The sequence below is a fragment of the Globicephala melas genome, chromosome 4 (assembly GCF_963455315.2).
Source record: "Globicephala melas chromosome 4, mGloMel1.2, whole genome shotgun sequence".
In the NCBI taxonomy this organism is placed as follows: Eukaryota; Metazoa; Chordata; class Mammalia; order Artiodactyla; family Delphinidae; genus Globicephala; species Globicephala melas.
Window position 1 is genome coordinate 117,337,018 of NC_083317.1, and position 25,545 is coordinate 117,362,562.

Below are 25,545 nucleotides of genomic sequence, written 5' to 3' on the forward strand. Positions count from 1 at the left end.
GTAATATGACAATTGGTGACAGAAACTTTGAGGCTTGCTTATTTCTAAAAATGATTATTCAGGTGAAAGGTCTTATTATAAGAGGCACATGTGAAGGTGTGGGTATATATGACTTTGTTTCTCTTTGCTACTTTTGAGTGGAAAGTGTGTTCTGAAGGGACAAAATTTTATGAGCATTAATGTCCTTGATCATAGACTGTAAATATCATGGGCAGTAGTTAGTTTACAGAAACTTCTATTATCCACAGTCAAGCCTTGAAATGTTTTTATCTGACACACAGAGAATTGTAGCCACATATCAAAAGTCTACTTCTCCTCCGGCTGCCCCAAGGGCATTCTGATGAAGTATGTCAGGGACATCCTCTGAACCTCCCTCCTGCTGTCTCCTTCTTTTGTTTAACTGTGCATGAACTTGTGTCTGTTTATGGAAAATACCATAAATTAATACTAAATGATATTTGTTTCCTAGCAAGAGGCAAATACTGTCTTAAGGGCTTAACTATCTTAAGGTAGTATTAAAAAAAAAAAAAAGGAAAAGGAGAAGAGTTTAATATTTATTCTGTGGAAAGAACATTTCCCATTAAGCAGCCATCAGTACTTTGTTAGTGCTTTCATTTCTATGGCTGCTCTAAGTTACCACAAACTAAGTGGCTTAAAACTATATGAATTTATTATTTTACAGCTTAGAAATCCAACACAGGTCTCACTGGGCTACGATCAACATGTGAACAGTGAAGTGCTTTCTGGAAGCTCTAGGGGAGAGTCTGATTCCTTGCCCTTTAAAGGCTGCCCACATTCCTTGGCTGTTTGCCCTTCTCCATCTTCAAAGCCAGCAATAGCAGCTCAAGTCCTTCTCATGTTTCATCACTCTGACTTCCTCTTCTGCCTCCTTCTTCCACTTGTAAGGACCCTGTGGTTACTTTGGACTTCTCAGGACAATTTAGGATAATCTACCTATTTTAAGTTCAGCTGCTTAGCAAACCTTAATTCCATCTGCAATCCTAACTTCTCTTTGTCATTAGCATATATTCAGATGTTCTAGGGGTTGGGATGTAGACATTTAGGAGGGACAGTCATTCTGCGGGCTATACTTAGGAACAATGATTATAGTAAGTGCTATAATTAATTATATTCAACACCTAAATTGGATTGTTAGGGAATAGGGGGGAATTAGAAAGAATCTAGAATTAGAAATCAAAAGATCAGGGTCATAGTTTTGCCTAACATGTAAATTGGTTTCAGCAAAGTCATTTAATCTCTGGGCCTTATTTCATAATTTGTATAATGGGATATTTATTAGCTGGTATTCAATGTCCTTTTCAGTTCTAAAATGCAATGACTTGACTCAAATTCCTAGGCCTTGGTCATTTACATAGATGTCTTCCAAGGTTTATGAAGAAAAAAAATTAAACTACAGTAAAGTTGCCAGTTACCACCTTCATAAACTCTAGGGAAACATCTAGAATAGAGATAGTTTAGGTAAATGATTGTCAAATATAGCTAAAAACTAAAAACAAAACCGAAACAAGTAAAACAAAAACATTGAAAACTGAAAATCAACAGGCAGAAACCTTTAAGAAAACAACTGTATTCCAAGATTATCAGTTCGAAAGAACAAATCCTGCCTAACAAGGATGAACTTCTCTGACAGAATGGCAAAACTAAAAATCCAAGAGGAAATGGTAAATGACACCTTAACAAGATTTTCCATTGACAGCGAGTAAAATAATCACCTAGGTTACATGGCTTCTTAGTGGCTGCCCAGAGAAAAGAAATCATCAGTTAATTGCTCCCAGGCATTCTACAGCCTCAGGACATTCAGTAGACATTTGTCCCTAAGACCGTAACCATAATGATCTCTGACCTACCAGGAACCAGCTCTGAGTAGAGGGGGGAAATAGGGCTTTCACAGCATATTGCAATATCCTTCTTTTGCATACAATCCTCAAATTCGAATTATTTGGGAGAATAAGTGACAATGTGGAGGTTAGTGTTTTGTTTGGTACTAAGAAGAGACAATCTGTTAGAGTTATTATTATGTTAATATTTAAACATTTTCATCAATAATCAGGACAAGGAAGCATAATAAAACCAGTTAGATTTAAGATGACACCCAAAAGTATCCTCTAGTAACTTGCAAAAGAGTATCAGAATGAGGTTGAAATGTGGTGCTTTTGCCTGAAGGTGGGAAATTGGCCTTAAATGATCCTTTCCAGCCCTATGATTTTATTAGGTTTAGAACAAAGTACTACTTTAGCCACATTACAAAATATGATTACTAAATAATGAGCTTCTATTCTAGGAGATTAAAATAATGACTCATAATGTAATAGGGACTGCATTACAGCTCCAAAATACAGAGGCATGTACACTATTTTATACTTTTATATGTTCCTTTTATAGTGCTATCCCACTTCTTCTTTTTTTTTTTTTTTTTAGCATGCAGGCAAATTAGATAATGGGACTCCCAACAAAGCAAGAAACACAATGTCTGAGGAGTAGAGACATGAGTTAGTTTTCTCCCCTTTTCAGATTCCTGAAAAAGGAGTATTAGGTCAGTCCCCAGACTACACACCCGTTGCTATTGAAGAACATTACTATGTACACATTGTTATCCAAGGACACTTTACTGATCGAATCTGAAATATGCAGAAAAATGTTATAGGCAGATAGCAACCATCAGTCTCTTCCTGCATTGGATAAGGCATAGACCACCTTACTGAAATTTATAAGAAGGAATTCTGTGAAGGCCCACCCACCGAAAGATTCTGTCAACTTGGCTTCAGAACCATAAGTGGGAGATTTACACCATCCAATTCCTAGTCTTTCTGTACCTAGCGTGTGACATAAGCATTTAAAAATACAGTTATTGGGGGGGGGGTGAAGTCAAGATGGCAGTGTGGGAAGATGCAGAGTTCACGTCTCCCCATAACTAGGGTGCCTGCTGGATGCTGGTGGGGGACACCGATGCCCAAGGAAACGGGAAGACCCCCCAAGCGAACTGGTAGGACGTGGGAATACGGAGGCTGGACAGGACCGGCGCCCCTGAGGGGTGGCTGAGAGGGACCCTTGGGGACTCAGATCAGGAGGGGAATGGGCCCAGCGTTTCCCCTGCCCAATCGGCCAAGGAAGTCTGCCCAGCTCTCAGGCCAGGTCCTATGCCCTCAGAGGTCCCCTCCAGGCCGGGTTGGTCCTGGGAGCATAGGAGGGAGCCCAGGAGAGAACAGGAAAGGTAGGTGGGAGGGGTCCTCCAGGACCAGAGGAGTAGAAAGGAGCAGAGGGCGTTTGCTCCACCCACTTGGGCTGGGGGAGCCTGCTGAGCTCCCAAGCCAGTCCCCTGCACTCCAAAGTCCCCTCTAGGCCACGTGGGCCCTGGGGGCATAGGAGGGAGATCAGGAGAGGCAGGTGAGAGGGGCCCTCCAGGAGGAACAGGAGAGGAGTGGAGGAAGCCTGCTGGGCTCCCAGGTGGGGTCCTCTGCCCTCTGAGACTAGAGGTGGGAAGCATACCTGGGCATCTTCTGTTGAGCCTAAGGCTCCCCCACCCTCGGACTTTTCCAGCCCTGTGGGTCCTAAGCAGAGGCCCCGCCCACCACCCAAACCTCACCCCTGCTTAGGCCCTGCCCTCCACAGCCAAGGCCTTTTCCACCTTTTTTTTCTTCCTTCTCCTCTTTTTTACTATTGTGGCTCTGTTTTACCTTCCAGTTGTTGTTTCGTCTATATTTTTATTTTTATATGTTTTCTAACATAGCTGTTAGTTTCTAAGTCTGATTTTATTTTTTACTTTGTTATTGTCCTTTTTTTTTTTTTTTGGCCATCCTGCACGACTTTCAGGATCTTGGTTTATGAGCCAGGGGTTGGGACGAAGCTCCTGTGGTGGGAGCTCTGAGTCCGAACCACTGGACTAACAGAGAGCCTCACACCCCAGGGAATATTCATTGGAGTGAGGTCTCCTGGAGGTCCTCATCTCAGCACCAAGACCCAGCTCTACCCAACAGCCTACAAACTCCAGTGTTGGAAGCCTCAGGCCCAACAACCAGTAAGACAGGAACACAATGTCACTTATAAAAAAAAAGGAAAAAGAAAATTGAGACGGCAAAATAAAAATGTCACAGATGAAGAAGCAAGGTAAAAATCTACAAGACCAAATAAATGAAGAGGAAGTAGGCAATCTACCTGAAAAAGAATTCAGAGTAATGATAGTAAAGATGATCCAGAATCTCTGAAATAGAATGGAGGCACAGATTGAGAAAATACAAGAAATGTTTAACAAAGATCTAGAAGTACTAAAGAACAAACAAACAGAGATGAAAAACACAGTAACTGAAATGGAAAATACACTAGAAGGAATCAATAACAGAATAACTGAGGCAGAAGAACGAATAAGTGAGTGGGAAGACAAAATGGTGGAAATAACTGCTGAGGAACAGAACAAAGAAAAAAGAATGAAAAGAGTTGAAGACAATCTCAGAGACCTCTGGGACAACACTAAACTCACCAACATTCAAATTATAGGGGTCCCAGAAAAAGAAAAATAATGGGTCTGAGAAAACATTTGAAGAGATTATAGTGGAAAACTTCCCAAACATGGGAAAGGAAATAGTCACCCAAATCCAGGAAGCACAGAGCATCCCATACAGGATAAACCCTAGGAAAAACACACCAAGACACATATTAATCAAACTAACAAAAATTAAATTCAAAGAAAAAATATTAAAAGAAGCAAGGGAAAACAAAAAATAACATACAAAGGAATCCCCATAAGGTTATCAGCTGATTTTTCAGCAGAAACTCTGCAGGCCAGAAGGGAGTAGCAGGATATACTTAAAGTGATGAAAGAGAAGAACCTACAGCCAAGATTGCTCTACCCAGCAATGATCTCATTCAGATTCAACAGAGAAATCAAAAGCTTTTCAGACAAACAAAAGCTAAGAGAATTCATCACCACCAAACCAGCTTTACAACAAATGCTAAAGAAACTTCTCTAGGTGGGAAACACAAGAGAAGGAAAGACCCACAAAAACAAACCCAAAACAATTAAGAAAATGGTAATAGGAACATACATATCAATAATAACCTTGATACAGATGAACCAGTTTGCAGGGCAGAAGTTGAGACACAGATGTAGAGAACAAACGTATGGACACCAAGCGGGGGAAAGCTGCGGGGGGTGGAGATGGTGGTGTGCTGAATTGGGCAATTGGGATTGACATGTATACACTGATGTGTATAAAATTGATGACTAATAAGAACCTGCAGTATAAACACACAAACAAACAAAAAACAAATAATACTAAACTTTCTTTGGGTTATTTGTATGGAAATATGTTAATATAAATGTTTCAGACATTACATGAAATTTCTAAAAATCTTATATGTTCTGGTATAATGTTATAAGTCATAATTCTAGTTATTTGAAATGTATATCTCAGAAATAACTAAATTTCCTTGTCAATTGCATTATTACGAACTTTCATCAAATCTTTTACCGTGGTCACTTTTAAGTCTTTTGTCATTTACAGATAGTTCTGGGTATACGCTGATGCTTTTGCAAAAATGTTCCTCTAAAAGGGTTTCATCTTCAAGGAATTCATGGAAAAGACTCTGACAAGTACAGGTTTCTGGTAACTATACTGCTGAACTGAATGAATAAGCATTTTCAGAACTCTAATGGAAAACTGATGAATTCTTAAAAGTGCTAACAAAAGATCAAGATTAAAAAAATTAATTACATGGGACTGAGTGAACTGATGAGGATGATTATAATTTTTGTGACTTTCTGTTTGAATTAAAAAAAAATCCCACAAGGACTCAGAGGCAAAAAATATACAAATCAGTTTTCATTGCAAAGTAAAGGAGCTGTTACAGTGGAGGATTACGGGACTGAATGTCAATATTATGACATAGTATGAGTGTGTTTTGTGTTTGGTAATTGCAATCATTGTTGCTTTTGTTGTGGTCATCCATTTACAATGCTTGGTGTCAATTTATCTGTTGTAAAAAAAATACAGTGTGTGTGTGTGAAAAGAAAAAAAAATAATAACCTTGAATGTAAATGGATTAAATGCTCCAACCAAAAGACACAGACTGGCTGAATGATACAGAAACAAGACCCATATATATGCTGTCTACAAGAGACCCACTTCAGACCTAGGGACACATACAGACTGAAAGTGAAGGGATGGAAAAAGATATCCCATGCAAATGGAAATCAAAAGAAAGCTGGAGTAGCAAACTCATATCAGATGAAGTAGACTTTAAAATAAAGGCTGTTACAAGAGATAAGGAAGGACACTACATAATGATCAAGGGATCAATGCAAGAAGAAGATATAACAATTATAAATGTTTATGCACCCAACATAGGAGCATCTCAATACATAAGGCAAATGCTAACAACCATGAAATGGGAAATCAACAGTAACACAATAAAAATAGGGGACTTTAACAGCCCACTTACACCAATTGACAGATCATCCAAATAGAAAATAAATAAGGAAACACAAGCTTTAAATGACACAGTAGACCAGATAGATTTAATTGATATTTATAAGATGTTCCACCTGAAAGTGGCAGAATACACTTTCTTCTCAAGTGCACACGGAACATTCTCCAGGATAGATCACATCTTGGGTCACAAATCAAGCCTCAGAAAATTTAAGAAAATTGAAAATCGTATCAAGCATCTTTTCTGACCACAATGCTATGAGACTGGAAATCAATTACAGGGAAAAACCTGTAAAACCCACAAATACATGGAGGCTGAAGTGCACTACTAAATAACCAAGAGATCACTGAAGAAATCAAAGAAGAAAAAAATACATAGAAACAAATGACAACAAAAACATAATGACCCAAAACCTATGGGATGCAGCAAAAGCATTTCTAAGAGGGAAGTTTATAGAAATTCAGTCTCACCTCAAGAAACAAGAAAAATCTCAAATAAACAATCTAACCCTATACCTAAAGCAGCTAGGGAAAGAAGCACAAAGAAAACCAATGTCAGTATAGAAGGAAAGAAATCATAAAGATCGGAGCAGAAATAAATGAAATAGAAATGAAGGAAACAATAGCAAATATTAATAAAACTAAAAGTTGGTTCTTTGAGAAAATAAACAAAACTGACAAACCCTTAGCCAGACTCATTCAGAAAATAAGGGAGAGGATGCAAATCAATAAAATTAGAAATGATAAAGGAAAATCACAACTGACACTACAGAAATACAAAGGATTATAAGAGACTACTACAAACAACTATATGCCAATAAAATGGACAACCATGAAGAAATGGACAAATTCTTGGAAAGGTACAATTTTCCAAGACTGAACCAGGAAGAATTAGAAAATATAAACAGACCTATCACAAGTAATGAAATTGAAAGTGTAATTAAAAATCTTCCAACAAACAAAAGTCCAGGACCAGATGGCTTCACAGGCAAATTCTATCAAATATTTAGAGAAGAGCTAGCACCCATCCTTCTCAAATGCTTCCAAAACATTGCAGATGGAGGAACACTCTCAAATTCATTCTATGAAGCCACCATCACCCTGATACCAAAACCAGAGAGGTATCACAAAAAAAGAAAACTATAGAACAATATCACAGATGAATATAGATGCAAAAATCCTCAACAAAATACTAGCAAACAGAATCCAACAACATATTAAAAGGATCATACACCATGATCAAGTGGGATTTATCCCAGGGATGCAGGGATTCTTCAATATATGCAAATCAATCAATGTGATACACCATATTAACAAATTGAAGGATAAAAACCATATTATCATCTCAATAGATGCAGAAAAAGCTTTTGTCAAAATTCAACACCAATTTATGTTAAAAACTCTTCAGAAAATGGTCATAGAGGGAACCTACCACAATATAATAAAGGCCATATATGACAAACCCACAGCAAATACTATACTCAGTGGTGAAAAACTGAAAGCATTTCCACTAAGATCAGGAAGAAGACAAGTTTGTACCCTCTTGCTGCTCTTATTCAACATAGTTTTGGAAGTCCTAGTCATGGCAATCAGAGAAGAAAAAAGAAATAAAAGGGATACAAAATGGAAAAGAAGAAGTAAAACTGTCACTGTTTGCAGATGACATGATACTATACATAGAAAATCCTAAAGATGCCACCAGAAAACAACTAGAACTAATCAGAGAATTTGGTAAGCTTGCAAGATACAAAATTAATGCACAGAAATCTCTGGCATTCCTATACACTAACAACGAAAAATCAGAAAGAGAAATTAGGGAAACAATCCCATCTACCACTGCAACAAAAAGAATAAAATACCTAGGAATAAACCTACCTAAGGAGACAAAAGACTTGTACTCAGAAAACTATAAAACACTGATGAAAGAAATTAAAGATGAGATAAACAGATGGAGAAATATGCCATGTTCTTGGATAGGAAGAATCAACATTGTGAAAATGACTATAGTACCCAAAGCAATCTACAGATTCAATGCAATCCCTTTCAAACTACCAGTGGCATTCTTCACAGAATTAGAACAAAAAATTTTACAATTTGTATGGAAACACAAAAGACCCTGAATAGCCAAAGCAGTCTTGAGGGATGAAAACAGAGCTGGAGGAATCAGGCTCCCTGACTTCAAACTATACTACAAAGCTACAGTAATCAAGACAGTATGGTACTGGCACAAAAACAGAAATATAGATCAGTGGAACAGGATAGAAAGCCCAGAGATAAACCCACACACATATGGTCAACCTAATTTATGACAAAGGAGGCAAGAATATACAATGGAGAAAAGACAGTCTCTTCAATAAGTGGTGCTGGGAAAACTGGACAGCTACATGGAAAAGAATGAAATTAGAACACTCCCTAACACCATACACAAAAATAAACTCAAAGCGGATTAAAGACATAAATATAAGACCAGACAGTGTAAAACTCGTAGAGGAAAACATAGGCAGAACACTCTTTGACATAAACCACAGCAAGATCTTTTTTGACCCACCTCCTAGAGTAATGGAAATAAAAACAAAAATAAACAAATGGGACCTAATGAAACTTCAAAGCTTTTGCACAGCAAAGGAAACCATAAACACGATGAAAAGACAACCATCAGAACGGGAGAAAATACTTGCAAATGAAATAACAGAGAAAGGATTAATCTCCAAAATATACAAACAGCTCATGGAGCTCACTATCAAAAAAACAATCCAATCCAAAAATGGGCAGAAGACCTAAATAGACATTTCACCGAAGAAAACATACACATAGCCAAGAGGCACATGAAAAGATGCTCAACATCACTAATTACTAGAGAAATGCAAATCAAAACTACAGTGAGGGGCTTCCCTGGTGGCGCAGTGGTTGGGAGTCCGCCTGCCGACGCGGGGGGCACGGGTTCGTGTCCCGGTCCGGGAGGATACCACATGCTGCGGAGCGGCTGGGCCTGTGGGCTATGGCCGCTGGGCCTGCACGTCTGGGGCCTGTGCTCTGCAGCAGGAGAGGCCACAGCAGTGAGAGGCCCGCGTATTGCAAAAAAAAAAAAACAAAAAAAAAAATACAGTGAGGTATCACCTCACAGCAGTCAGAATGGCCATTATAAAAAAATCTAGAAACAATAAATAGTGGAAAGGGTGTGGTGAAAAGGGAACCCTCTTGCACTGTTGGTGGGAATGTAAATTTATACAGCCACTATGGAGAACAGTATGGAGGTTCCTTAAAAAACTAAAAATAGAATTACCATATGACCCAGCAATCCCACTACTGGGCATGTACGCAGAGAAAACCATAATTCAAAAAGACATATGGACCCTAATGTTCATTGCAGTACTATTTACAATAGCCAGGACATAGAAGCAACCTAACTATCCATCGACAGATGAATGGATAAAGAAGATGTGGCACATATATACAATGGAATATTACTCAGCCATAAAAAGAAATGAAACTGAGTTATTTGTAGTGAGGTGGATAGACCTAGAGTCTGTCGTACAGAGTGAAGTAAGTCAGAAAGAGAAAAACAAATACCGTATGCTAACACATATATATGGAATCTAAAAAAAAAAGAAAATGGTACTGATGAACCTAGTGTCGGGGCAGAATAAAGACATAGACTTAGATAATGGACTTGCAGACATGGGGTGGTGGGGGAAGCTGGGGTGAAGTGAGAGAGTGGCATGGACATTTATACACTACCAAATGTAAAATGGGTAGCTAGTGGGAAGCAGCCGCATAGCGCAGGGAGATCAGCTCGGTGCTTTGTGACCACCTACAGGAGTGGGATAGGGAGGGTTGGGAGGGAGGCTCAGGAGGGAGGGGATATGGAGATATATTTATGCATATGGCTGATTCACTTTGTTGTACAACAGAAACTAACACAGTATTGTGAAGCAATTACACTCCAATAAAGATCTATTAAAAATTCTGTTATTTTTCTTGGTGCACACATTTTTAATTTTTTCCCATGGTAATTCAGAATCTGATTAAAACTACCAAATGATGAAAGTCTTAGTGAAGAGGGTTGGAACCACTGAAAAATCTGAAAAGCTATTTTGGTAGAACTTGTACAGTAGATGGTTCCTGTTACATAGAAAAAACAACTGCAAATTCTTGCCAGCAGGAAACCATCTAAATACATATTAGTTACCACATGAGGTAATAATGGGATGCACAGGGACTACTTGCAGCCCCGGCAAGCATATTGCTGGTGTGCTGCTCCAGGATTTCTAGGGAGTTATTATTACTTAATATTTAGGAAATTATATGCCACAAATGTGCTAAGCAAAAATTAACAAGATCTTAGCCTTCAGGGAACATCCTATATTCTACGTGAGACAGCATTCATACACAATTCCCTAAACGTTTACGCATTAAAAAAAGACATGAATTTTCCTCCCGGTAAAAGGAGATTGTTACCTGATTAGAAGCTGTTTTACTACTTTGTGTTCTGAGTAGAATTAGGATGTCAATTCAGGTGGCTAGGGTTAGCTTATGGTCACCGGTCTTCCTTCTGTTTTTCTTAAAGAACTATAAGGAAACTCATCTTTTTGAATATTATTAAGGGCTCCTATAGGCTAGGATTTTAGAAGTCCTTCCTAGTGTAATAAAAAGAGCAAAATATCACAGATGTGAATCTTAATCACATTTTGAAACTTACTGTATTATATCTTTGTTTTAAAAAGACGGTCAATTCTTAAGGTCACATTTTGACACTTCCCTCAAGCAGAAGCAGATAGCTAAGCTGTGTGAAGCATGATAATGGGGTTAAACAAAACAGTTTCTGTTGACCTTTGAAAGATGTATAATCTACCTCTTTGTACAAGAGTAAACTATAGCAGCATTCACAGCAATAAAAGTATCAGTTGAAGTTTATTTACATATTGTTTTATTTCATCTTCACAACAGCCCTTTGAGAGTGGCATTATATATATCTTCACTTTACGAAGGTAAGGTTAGAAGGATTCTTTCCTTATAAAGACAAGGGAAGCTCAGAAAGGTTAAGCAAATTATCCAAGGTCAGACAGCCAGGAAGTTGCAGAGTCAGGATTTAAGCCTTGTCTGTTTTTTCCCAAGGCATTTGCTTGTTGCATTATGCTGTACCACTTCTTCTAATGGAGATGCAGATTTTATAGGTGACAATTCTGATATCTTTACTAGCATAAATACTATTCTGTAGTTTTAGGATGTGAAAAATAAGAGAAAATATCTGTTAAAATTATGTAGGTCACAGTTTCTCAAAATATAATGGAGACTTGAGCTTATGGTAGGGGATTGTTGGATAAACATTTGAATGTTCAAGACTGGTGTGTGAGATTGTCTCTTTGCTCCTTGCTGATCCACTTTCTGGAGGAAAAACTCTGCTTTAGACTAAAGACCTCATTTCCTCCCTCCCTCAAATGCAGATTGAGGGAGGTTCTAAGCCTTAACATGTAGTCTGTTCTCTACCTAGACTATGGTTTTTCATTGTCTTTGTTTGGCTAACTCCTCGTCTTTTAGTTCTCAGCTGAAACCTCCTTTCCTACTATGGCCCTCCGTGATCCCTAGACTTGATCTATTCCCCTGCAATTCCAGCTCTTTACTCATCTTGACATCTGTTACACATATTGTAATTCTTTGTTCATTTTCCTCTGAAGGGGATGGGCCCTATCTATTTTTTCAGCATTTGTTATATGTAGATGCTCACTATCTATTTGTTGCATCAACAGATGGACAACTGTCTCCACTTAGAGGACATTCTCATCTTAAAAGGCTTAGATGGATCAGTGCGGTATTTGGGGAAGATTCATGGAGTGATCAGCTTAGCCAACTCTACTCTAGGCCTTTGGGGAACCACTTTCCTTTCTTTCAGTCCTTCTCTCCATGCCTTCTCCTACCATTAGAGATAGTTGGGGACTTTGGGAGGAAAAAGGAGAGAAGGACCACTCAGTCTGACTCTAGTCTGGTCCTTAATCTAAAGGAGCATGAAGAACCCTCATGGCTCACAATAGGTCTGGTGATCACCTGGCAAGAAGACTTGATATGATTTGGGACTAAAACTGTGTTGGGCTGATAATAGAATATCCATCGGTTTGGACTTTAGTCTATATATCACTTGTAAACCAGTAGCAGGTCAAATATCTGGCTAAAGAGTTGGGATTCAAGAGTCAAACCTGTTTTTATTAGAGCAATAACTAAACACAAAATCTACCAGACTTGACATCTTAAGACTTGGAATTCAGGGCCAGCTCTGCCATGACCTATTTGTGGGGCCCTGGGGAAGCCATTATCTTGGTCTTATTTTTATCTTCTCAGGCTTTTTTTGGAGACCAGGATGAGAGCATACATGAGAGAGAATTTTCATAACTATAAAACATAAACTTACTCGTATTGTAGTTCATTCTGCTTCAGAAAGTCTTCCACAGTGAAAATATCTTCTGCTTTAACACGGAAGTCAGCTGTACTGTGAGGTTTGATTTGTGTGACAGAATCTGGTTTCCAGAAGTCAATCTGAATAAGGAATAAGATGTATTGTACTGGACGCCTATAATTCAATGGGCGAATTATCACCAGCAAGCACACTATTGCTGTACTCCAGTGAGTTATTTTCAGACTCAAATTATCCATGAAATCTCTTAAAAATCTCTCCCTTGAATGAATAAGAGTTGCGACCAAGCAGTTAGATGTCAATAAAAGTGTTTACACATACATACATAGCATTAATTGATTATGAACAAGCATGAAGAGCATATAATTATCTCCCATAATGCTAGTTAATGGCAGTATTCTATAACTGCTCTCTTCTATTTATTGATTTTCTAGAACAGTTGCTTATTGTGATAGCAATGTTTGTGGTAGTGGATGCATGTGCTGAATGAATGATGCTGAATTAACTGGAGCCACAAAATTTAAAAGCGAGAAATTGAGCTTTCTCTTACTTTTTAATGGACTCATTTTATGAGTTTATCTTGGAACTCAGTGCTATACAAGTCATAGTAATGTGTGGAGCCAAGAACATCCCTGACCTGTGGGGGATCCATCAGGGAGGAAAAATGTATCTTTCCACAGTGGTTATGTTGGAACCATGGCCAGAAACAAAATATTCTTGAGGATCCAATAATGTGCTGACATTTTCATTTGTTCAATTATTCATCAGCTATTACTGAGGACCTACTATGTGCTAGGCTCTGTGCCTGAGACTAGGAATACACTAGTGAGCAAATCAGACATGGGGAGATTTTAGAGGAAATTGTGCACAAAAGTAGTATGACATATTTGATAATTCTAATGTTTTTCTTTGTGGATGTGTGGTTTCAGATCTCCTTTTTCCTTGGGAAAATATTAACCAATGACATTCCGCCTCTCACAGGTCTCTGTTTTTCTGTTCTTTGCTTGAGCTGAGTAAAGGCCTAGAAACCTGAGGTGACCCTGACATTGGATCTTTCTCTGCCCTGTTTCTCACTCAATACCTGTTTAGATATTTATGAGCTAGTCTCAGGATGGAGATATGACAGGTGGTGGTACTTAGGACCATTGCTTTGGAACTTAGAAGGGAGTTTGGGCACACTTAGAGGTTGTGAAATAGAAACTGATGATGTAAGATAATAAGATGACTCAATTTTAGATATACCTGTGGAGAATCCAGGTGCCTATATCCTGTCCTGGTAATCTTCAAACCTCTGTAGATGTCTAGAGGGTACTGAATCATGAGTCAGGGTCATAGGGAAGGTCAGGGGAATGGGAGGCAGGGACATTAGGATTACACAGGAGGGATTCCAGAAGAAATAGTGTGAGTATGGTTGTCACTAAGGTATTGGAAAGAGAGAGTACTGATAATTTGACAAGGATTGGCTGCAGAATGTGATCTATTGAGTCAAAGATGAGAGGATAAAGGTGAGAGGTTAAAAGATAGTGGAGGGGGACTTCCCTGGTGGTCCAGCGGTTGAGAATCTGCCTGCCAGTGCAGGGCACGTGGGTTTGATCCCTGGTTGGGGAACTAAGATCTCACATGCCAAGGAGCAACTAAACCTGCATGCTCTAGAAGCCCGCATGCCTCAGCTACAGAGAAGCCTGCACGCTGCAATGAAGAGCCCGTGAGCACAGCGAAGATCCTGCGTGCTGCAACTAAGACCCAACACAGCCAAATAAATAAATAGATAAATATTAAAAAAAAAAAAAAAGGAGTGGAGGAAGTATAAAGGCTTATCATGATAAAGACAGAGAAAGCAAGGGCTGGTGATGAATTCTAGTTAGCCAGCATTGTAAAGAGAAGGGCCATGAAGACAAGCACATTATAGGAGAAAGCATATTTTTAAAAGTTAACTCTGAATTTGTGTTCTTAATAAATGCCTGTCATTCCACGGTGGGATGGGAGAGGGAGGTGTATCTTTATTACAGACACAGAGGTTTAGAATTGGTAAAGCACATAAAGTCCTCCAAGCATCTGTAGGCAACTTGACAGCGCCCCACTCATACTTAACACTGGAGCCTTTTAGCGTGCTCAGGAGACTCCCCACTGCCAAGATGTGCATCTCTGTGCTTGAAAACTCCCCCAAACTGGAAAAAGCCTAACAGCTCGCAGCAGGCAGGAGGTGCCAAAGAAATAACTCTTTCCAGAGAAGTGCTTAACCAATGACCCTAGCAAGTTGATGTCTAAATATTCCAAATCTGTCATTTCTCAGGTGGGATAATTTTGATGCCTGTGGTTTGCACCCTTTCCTGGAATTTCTCTGTAGGATTAAGCTCTAGTCATCCTCTGTGATAGCTGGCTTAATAGTGCCCCTTTTGTTTGCTGCCCTCCCTTCTTTGTATCACTCCTCACTTGTCTACCCAGGCTCCCTGTACTTTCCAAATGAAATCTTTGCCCTTGAATCTTTGTCTAAGGGTCTGCTCTGGAAGAACCTACATTAAGATGGTAGCTTCCCACTTAGAGTGACAAATACCTGCACAATATCCTTGGTGATGGTTCTGATACAATCCTGAGTATATCTAGTACTACTTCAGAACAGCCTAATTGCCTTTTGATGGTTTTCCTTCTGATATTAAGTTGAAAGTTGCCTTCCCTAATCGTCTAACCTCTTGTACAAACGTTTGTCCTGGTTCTGCCAAATATTGGGAGAAATATATATATATATATATATATATATATATATATATATATATATGTAATTTCTCAACCCCATTTAAGAATATATATATATATATTTTTAAATGGGGTAGAGAAATCTCATAAGCATGTTTGACAGAAGACTTGCAGACCTAACCTGAGGTCCTGTAAAAACTCTCCTTTGACAAGGAGAAAATTGGTCAGCAAACATACCAACATCCAACACTATGGAGTCCGGCAAATATGATGCAGACTTAGTAACCTGGAGTTAGTCCCCAGTTCTTAGGAGAAACGGAGCCAAAAATCAGGAGCAACATTATAGCCTTATAGATGTTTACAATGCATTAAGTATGGTCACAAATAATGAACTTAAAATATTGGTACAGGGAGATAAATATAAATTTCGGTAATTACCAACACTTTGTGAATGAGATCTATGTTTAAAATATGGAAGTGGAGTAAAATATGTGATATGAGATATGGGGAATTGAATTATTATATGTAAAGGAGTTATAAAACTAAGGTTATAAAATTATAAATCCAGGAACCTGAGTGACAACCATTTGTTGGAAGATAAAGGAATATCTTTAAGTGATACCACTGTGGGAATGTCAACTTAATCAGCCAGCTGGCTAATATTTAAAGAGTCTTTCCTAAAATATATTACAAAACCAGCACAAAAGCAAGTAGTGTATTCACCTTAAATTCTTTTGGGAAAAAGAAGGATTCATAAAAGAATAAATATTTGTGTTGGGGAATTTTGGTTCTTCACAAATTTACACAAATTTGTTTCTTCACGTTACGTTTGACTATGAGTTGAGCATATGATAGACTCTTCCTTTATCTTGACGGAATTTTCCTTTCTTGTTGGAAGAGGAAATGACTTCTACTCTAGGCCTAGTTCCAGACAGCAGGGAGAAGCTTACAATCATAATGGAAGTGTTGGGAACATTGGAAGACTGTAACCAAGTTACCTTGGGCATGCACCTGAAACTACAGAAACAGAGTTCAAGAAAGTACTGAGAAAAGAGAATAGGTTTTGTGGGGAATGTCTCCAATAAAGGAACAAGGAGATAAAAATGAAACCCTTCCTATACAATTACATATGGAAAGAGGGAGGCTGCTAGAGTCCATTGTGGTCACAGGTCTCTCCAATACATTCAACTTTTAAAAGGACATGTTCAAAAGCAGGGAGGAAGGACACACGGCCAAGGATGAATACAAAGACTAGATGCCCTTGTAATGATCTTATCAGGAAGGCTACAGTCCAGAATATGCTGCACTTGCAAGATTGCTAAGGAGAGTAAAACTTCCTTTTTTTTTTTTAACATCTTTATTGGAGTATAATTGCTTTACAATGTTGTGTTAGTTTCTGCTTTATAACAAAGTGAATCAGCTATATGTGTACATATATTCCCATATGTCCTCCCTCTTGCATCTCCCTCCCACCCTCCCTATCCCACCCCTCTAGGTGGTCACAAAGCACCGAGCTGATCTCCCTGTGCTATGCGGCTGCTTCCCACTAGCTATCTATTTTATATTTGGTAGTATATATTAGTCCACGCCACTCTCTCACTTCGTCCCAGCTTATCCTTCCCCCTCCCCGTGTCCTCAAGTCCATTCTCCACCTCTACGTCTTTATTCCTGTCTTGCCGCTAAGTTCTTCAGAACCATTTTTTTTTTAAAATTCCATATATATGTGTTAGCATACGGTATTTGTTTTTCTCTTTCTGACTTACTTCACTCTGTATGACAGACTCTAAGTCCATCCACCTCACTACAAATAACTCAATTTCGTTTCTTTTTATGGCTGAGTAATATTCCGTTGTATATATGTGCCACACCTTCTTTATCCGTTCATCTGTCGATTAAAAATCTCTTTTTCAATCATGTTGGAAATAAAATGAATAAAGAAGAAACACGCAGTCTCACTGCTTGGAGCTAAAGTATGTTTGCAGCTGGAAGAGAGGAAGTAGCCAGATTGACCTCTTGTTTGGCTTTTGTCTTTTCTAAGGAGTTTTATACTATCTCTTGTTTTTTCTACTTCTACTGAGAGATGAAATTACCATAAGTAAAGAAATTTTCAAATATTATGATTTTAGCAGAAAAACCTTCTTTGGAAAGAGAACATTGAGGCCCAGGATAGATAAGCAGAGAGGGGATTAGTCTGGTAATGTAAATTGCATTCAAAATCCTGGATCTAATGACAGTAATGATAACAAACGCTTACATAGTTTTTACTGTGTAAGTTCTTTCTGAGTACTTACATTAATTCTTTTAAATCTCACAACAATCCTGTAAGGTAAATGCTCTTATTCTCCTTATTTGACAAATGAGAAAGTTGAGACCCGGAGAGGCATCCAAGGTCCAGCTAGCAAGTGGTAGAGCCAGGAATCGAACCCAGGAAGTCTGAGTCCGGATTCTCTGCTCTTGGCCACCAGAAAATGCTGAATTTTAGGTAACTAAAAAAATACTGAGGATGTGATTGCAGAACTTTCTCAGCAATCTTGGAGGAATCAGAGCTTGAAGGGATCACTGAGGAGTGGAGGGGGCATGTCTTGGATTTCGTGAACAGGAAGACACGTGAATACCAGGAGCGGGAGCTCCAGGGGCCTGGCATGGATACTGGCAAAGTAAACTGGAAGCAGATGGACTGTGAATATTCAGAAAAGGAAGCCATGATCCTTGGGAGCCAGCACGGTTTAAAGCAAGAATAAGTCAAGCCAAAAAAAAGAAAAAAAAAAAGAATAAGTCAAGCCCAATTAACTTCATGTTATTCTTGAAAGAGACCACTAGCCTGATAGGATGCTGAATCTGGATCTTAGCAAAGCTTTTGACCAAGTCTGTGCATTTATATTCTTCTTTACAAGCTGGAAAGCACAGTGTTAGCTGTAGGTAACACCACAGTAACTTGGGTAGTAGAGCAAACTAATCCAAGGAGAGTTGGTTAATGAACCACTTTCAGTGCTTACTTAACACTGTGTCTGGCATATTGGAGCCTCATGATAAATAGGTATTAAATGAATGAACCATGAAGGGTGCCTCTAATTCTGTGCTGACCCCTGACTTACTTAATGTTTTTCCTTTATCAGTGACAAAGATAAAAGTCAAGAAGGCATGTTTATCAAACTTGCTGGTGATACAAACTTAGGGCAAAGAATTATTTGGATGAGTGAGTTAATTTTTAAAACTGTCTCAATATGCTATCAAGATAATTTTTAACAGAGTAAATCTAAAGTCCTGCATTTAGGTTAAAAAATCAATTAGGCAAGTATAGAAGGAAGAATACCTTGCTTGAGGGTGATTCATGTGAGAAAAAAATAGCCTAATAGTTTTGATCGGCAATAGGTGTTCTGTAAGCTAAGAGCATTCTAACTGTTCAAGGTGCTAAAAAGAATCTTAGGCCCCATTAATAAGTGTCTGCTTTACAAATGAAAGCAGGCAATGGTCCTACAGTATGTATTAATCAGAGCACACCTGGAGGTCCATTGTCAATTCTGAGAGCTGCATTTTAAAAAAGAAATATAGACAGAAAGATTGAGCTATATTCAGAGGTGACCAGAATGATCAGTGCTAAGAGAAATGATGGAAGGCCTGGAAAAGATAAATCTTAGAAGTGAGACAGTATTTGACTCAGCTAGGTCCAATGGGTCAAAGATAGAGAAGGTAGCTTTCAGCTCAGTATAACGATTAAAATCATTTGTAAGGGCTTCCCTGGTGGCGCAGTGGTTGAGAGTCCGCCTGCCAATGCAGGGGACACGGGTTTGTGCCCCGGTCCAGGAAGATCCCACATGCCGTGGAGCGGCTGGGCCCGTGAGCCATGGCCGCTGAGCCTGCATGTCTGGAGCCTGTGCTCTGCAACGGGAGAGGCCGCAACAGTGAGAGGCCCGCGTACCGCAAAAAAAAAAAAAAAAAAAAGATTTGTAAGGCAAATTTGCTACCTTGAAAAAGCAGTATTCCTACTATTCTCGGAAATACTCAAACAGTTTTTATCAGGGCTAGTAACCAGGGATGCTGTTTCCACTGAGGAAGTTCAAATTTGAGTGGAAGGCTGCAGTAGATGACTTTATATTATCTTTCAATTCTAACCTTCTGAATTTGTTTCAGATTATGACACTCTTTACCTTCTTTTTTCCTCCACACCTTAAAAGCTAAAAAGATAACTATAGAAAGATAGATGGTTGGATGGATAGATAGATACTTAGGAGCTAGTAGAATATTTTGGTTTCTGTATTCATGAAAAGACAGCATTAGATCAAGTAAACTATTGTGGTCAGCAATAGCTTCCTGACACACTATATATATAAAATTAAAACTGTCAGTTTTCATCCCATATACAGTGAATTTTTTAAAATAAAGTAGCCTAGAGATTTTGGTTTCTTGAAAGTAAAATATGAAAATCACTCCTGGCTTTTTACCTTCTTTACCTCCTTCATGCCATATCATTAAGAGGGCCTGAATCAAGGTCATGAAAACTCAAGCTGTTTGATTTGGAATGAAAGAAAATCAAAGAGAACAGATGATACATGGGATGTGGAAATGAATATCAAGTTGGACAAAAGCCCAGTTTTTCTGTAATATCCAAGCTCATCATTTTTCTCTTTTGCCTTAGAAGGGAAGTTACTGTACATTAAATGTTCTATGACCTTTGCAACAGTTTCAGCTCATTCAGTTGTCATGCTCTGGAAGCTGTTTAAAAGTTACCCTGGATTTATAATAGGGCTTATGGCAATCTAATTTAGGCAGAAAAAGAAGGCATGGGGGCACTAAATGTTTTTCAAGTTTTTATTTCTTGCTACAAAAGCGCTATAGTTAATATTTCATGTCATTCTTCCTTTGATGGAATCATAGTGTAATCTAAGATTTTAAAATAAGTGTGAAGGAAACCCTATAGCATAGAATTGTTATTTACCTGCCTGGTGCTGGCCAACTCACGGAGTAAGTTGATGTCATTTTCATTTTCAACACTGACACGGAACACCTTCTCCCTGAATGGTGAAATACAGAGGAAGGAGAGAAAATTTAAAATTGGGTAATGTGTTCAAATTTTTTGGCTAGCAAAGAAGTGCTTCTCATTTAAGGTGTCAGTCACTTACCCTTCAAAGTGCTCACCAGAATTGTGAGCAGAGGCTAGGGTCACAGTCACGAGAATCCAGAACGCCAACATTGTGCCTGATTAGGTCTTTTGGTGGGTTTCACCTGCTTTTATAATTGGGGTGTTCTTTGTTTACTTCTCCGGATTGCAAATAGGCACTATCAAGTCTTGATTAAAGGTTTTCCTGGCATTGTTGCCCTGGTAGCTGCGTAAAGTCTGCGAGTATATCTCTCTTAACACCTGTGGAAACAGCAAATAATCTGAAGTTCAGCCTGTCTGATTTGGATGTCAGACCTAGAATAGTCTGGAGGTAAAGGAGTTTTAAATAAAATCTATTTTATAGCCTTTAACATTTTTTTGATTTGAGAATTATATAGAACAAAGTCTATAGAATTTGACATCCCAGTCAAGGTGTAGAACATTTTCATCAGCCTAAGAAGTTCCTTTGAGCATCTCTCCAGTCTATTTCTGTACTCCCCTCAGGCAACCACCATTCCCATTTCTAGCTGCATGCGTTAATTTTGTCTGTACTAAAACTTCATATAAATGAGGTCATATGGTATATAGTTCTTTGTGTCTGGCTTCTTTCATTGCAGATAACACTTTTGAGATTTATTAGTGTTTTGTTTGTATTATTGGTTTGTTCCTTTTTATTAACGAGTGGTATTCTATTGTATACCCCAGTTTATTTTCCTGTTGGTGGATATTTGATTGTTTCCAGTTTTGTGTCATCATGAATAAAGCTGCAATAAACCTTGTATACAAGACCTTTTGTAGATACATGATTTCATTTTGGAGGGAGGTCAATATAAGAATGGAACTGCTAAATAATAATGTAGGAGGGTTTCACACTATTAAGATTCTGCCAAACATTTTTCCACAGTTGTTGTATCATTTTAAGTTTCCCCCAGTATCTAGTTGCTCTGCATTCTCCCTAACATTTTGGTGTTATAGTCTTTAATTTTGGTAATTTTAGTGAGTGTGCAGTGGTATCTAATTGTGGTTTTAATTCATATTTCCCTGATGCCAATGACATTAAACATCTTGTAATGAATTCTTTGGCCATTTGTAAGTCCTCTTTTGTGAAGCATCTATTGAAGTCTTTTGCCTTTTAAAAGAAGTTAATTGTTTGCCTTTTTATTATTGTTTTTCTTTTATAATTTGGGTCTTTTACATTTTTTCCCAAGAAGTCTTTGACTATCCCAAGGCCTCAAACATACTTGCCTATGTTTTCTTATGGGAGCTTTGTAGTTTAGGTCATTATGCACAATGTAAGTTACGGATCAACACATTTAAAAAAACATGGGTATCCAGTAGATCCAGTACTGTTTGTTGAGAAGGCTTTTCTTTCCCCATTGAATTACAGTCGATGTCTGTGTCAAATTCATTTGGCCGTATATGTGTGGGGTAATTTCTGGATTTCATATTGTGTTCCATTGATCTATTTCTCTAATTTCATACAACTGTCACAATGTCTTAATTACTATATAGTAAGTCTTAAGGTCAGAGAGTATATAAATCCTTCAGCTTACTTCTTTTCCAAGATTGCTTTGGCTACTCTAAGTACTTTACATTTCCATATATATTTCAGTGTCCACTTGTCAATTTCTATGAAAATAGAAAAATCCTGCTGGAATTTTGATTGGTGTTGCACTGATCTATAGATCCGTTTGGGGAGAATTGATATAATTATACTTTTGAGTCTGCCAACTTATAAGCCTGTTATCTCTGTACATTAATCTGGGTCTTGGTCAAAAAGTATGAAGGGTCTGAGATACTATCCTACATACAAGATAAAACGTTATCCAGCCACAGTTTCATAGATGCTGGCAGAAGACAAAACTCCTGGATCAAAATTGAAGGACTTTATTATGCAAGCACAGCAGACAGCATAAGCTTTATATTTGTTTCAGTCCTTTTACTCCCCAGTCCTATGAGGATGATGTGGAGGTGGGCCCAGGTAGATGCTGGGTGCAAAAGTTCGTGTCACAATTGAGGTATACCAAGTTTAGGAACCTCTCAATCTTATAAGGGAGCTGCTAGCCAATCTGCCCAACTTTTACCCCAGAGGAGACATTAGCTTTAATATCCTGAATGGCAAACAGAACTTTCCTTTGCCCTAGAGGGGGATGTCATTTCTGTCTTTCAAGTTGTTTGCTGTACAAACATCTTTGAAAAGATAGTCCAAATTAAAAGCTGTCCCAAGACATGCAGAAACAGAGGGATCCATGAAGACTTGTCTCTCAACAGTTCCTACCTCTTTCTATACACTCTTGACTTCTGGTGAATTTTTCCGTGAGTGTGCTACTCTGTTGGTCACTCTTACTAATCTGACTGAGAGGGACTGGGACCAAATCCATTCAATTTGCCTAATATGGCATTTAATTAAGGTTAATATCAACAGGGCTCCCAACAGTATGAGGAAACTAATCTGTAGTATTGACCTCAGCCATGCCTCCCCTAGGGTACCAGATCTAACCAGCTGAAGAAATTCCATAAAACATCAGTGTCTGCTTTAGAAAGTCAGGTAACTTTTTTCTTAAATTTCAGTATTGACTGTTCCACTGAGACAACAATACAGTTACAACAGGAAATATTAGCTATTGTATAAACTCCACCATCGCCTGAAAGAAGGGAGTCTAGAGCAACTCTGTCATGTGTGATAACTTAGAGTAGGGGTTCGGATCTGGATGGCTAAAAAAAAGAATGACATAATCATTTGTGGATGACTTGTGGTATTGTACTTGGGATGGTAAACATGCTAGAGAATTTATTTCAATTGGTGCTTTGTGAATCCAAGTGGAGGGCAATTAGGATTTTCAGTTAGTAATTAACATTTGTTTTTGTTAGTTGCAATAATTTTTCATAGATATTAAAATTGCTGCTTCCCATCTCATGTTTATATATTTAAATTCTTCTTTTTTATGCACAGCTTTGGTGATTAATAAGCCAAGAGGCACCTTTGTGTCTGTTTGCGTTTCATGTAACAGCATGAGATTTGGGAGAGGCTGTAAACTGCCCCATGGAGTTATGATTCATCCTATGTGATGTCTCACTTTCTGGAAGAGCACTTCCCCAAGCATATTCCATGGTGTTAAATAGGAAAGGGTTCTAAGGTCAAACATGTTTGCTTTAAACTAAAGTAAACAAACTCATTTAGTGTAGGGCTTTTTAGAGTTGTTAATATGTATCGTAAATGATCAAAGAGGGGCTCTGATACAGCATTTCCCAAACTTATCTCACAGTAGAGTGCCAGGTTGGTTAAGTCCAGCTAAATTAGAAGGTTTAGGACTATTGCTAGATCATTGTGTTTGGTTGTGGAACGTTTTCCTCAAAAGCATCACTTAGAACCAGTGATTTTGGAAACACATTTTGGGAAACTCTAGACTGAGTTAACAAAGGGAATGACATTAACTTGTAGATTCTTGGTCTGTTTTGTTCAAGGCCAAAAAGTTTATTGTGACTTCAGTGTTAAGTTCAGTGGGCTAAGTGCTATCGGTGTGATTGTAAAATACTAAGAATATATTCAGAAGAATGTTTACAGGCATGTTTTGAACACCTACCTTGGATTATAAGTTATACTGTTTAGATGGAAGTTCAATGAATATATACAAATGTATATATAGTTACATTTGATTACATTTAATTATATGATTTATGATACTGAAGTATAACTTTTTTTTTTGGAGCTGTATAAATAAAGCTTCACTGAAGGATAGACAGGTCCAAGAGAAGGAGAGATGGACCTGCACTCTCTATGTTTCTAAACAGTACCCTGCCTCCAGGATGATGTTGTCATGGATGTCAGGCTCTCCCAAGTTTCACTAGGCAGATAAGTCACTCCTCCTCTCAGGAGGGGCAAGTACTGATCACCCCTCCTGGGAGGAGTGACTCAAAGTGACTCTGAGTATTCAGAGATGAAAAGGGCTTGATTTCTGCTCTTCAAGCCCTGCTGTGCCAGGTATATTAGTGGTTAGACACAAATTTTAAGGAAGTGGTTTTCTTGACATCTTTCTTATTTTTTGTAGAGTGTGGGTTTAACAATTGGGTCAATTGATGATTCTGGGCAAACCATTCTCTCAACTTGAGTGCTACCTAGAACTGATGGGTGAGAAGTAAATAGAGGGCACTTTACTGTTAAAGGACCAGATGATTCAAGGGAAGAGAGATAAATCAGGGAATGTGCAATTTCTGTTAAGTCAGAAAAAACAGTTCTAATGACTTGGAGGCGTTCAATTACTTTATACATATATTTGTGTCTATTGGATATTGAATAGGAAACATTTTATATAAAAATTATTCTCTCAGAAACCCAGTATCATCATCATTGTTGTCGTCATCACCATCATATTCTATCATCAGTTGCTAGACCATTTACTATGAAAGAGGAACAGTATTACTTCAATTCTGATGTTTAAAACATGATAGGATTTTAGGTGATAGAAGAGGGAAGTTCCTAAATGGGAAGTTATTTTTGAAAAAAGTTAGCTTTTGTTTCTGCAATGAAAATTCTGCTCACGTTTTGTCATAACTGAACTGTCCAGTTGTTTGTGAGGCAGCCAGCATTTCCATGTAATTTGAGTGGTATAACTGATTGATGACACAGTCTGTGGTATGCCTCCAAGGAGGGCAAAAACGACCTGAAAATGTTATCCAGGTGTACCAATGGCCTGTTAGCTTTGTGTAATTATATTTAATATTCAGATAGACTGCCTTTTTATGGATGTGAAGAGGGAGGCTAGTAAACATTTTCTTGGAGGCTTTTCTCTCTGGCATCTACTGCTTTTGGTACATGCATGTATTTTTTTAAACATGTCATCATCATTAATGGGCATAGTCTGCATATCTCTGGTGGGAATGTTGTTTTGTTACTGAATTGCAGA

General features: G+C 38.3%; 1 protein-coding gene across 1 annotated transcript in view; it reads right to left on the reverse strand.

Moving 5' to 3' along the window:
• CPB1 (carboxypeptidase B1) overlaps positions 1–20,734 on the reverse strand; it is a 39,569-nt gene extending 18,835 nt beyond the window's left edge. Inside the window, exons 1-3 of the mRNA XM_030873515.2 lie at positions 20,664–20,734; positions 20,480–20,555; positions 12,847–12,971 (exon numbers count right to left, since the gene is read on the reverse strand). Of these exons, the coding sequence (XP_030729375.2) occupies positions 12,847–12,971; positions 20,480–20,555; positions 20,664–20,734 (272 nt within the window). The remainder of the gene's footprint in view (positions 1–12,846; positions 12,972–20,479; positions 20,556–20,663) is intronic.
• Positions 20,735–25,545: the final 4,811 nt, after the last annotated feature.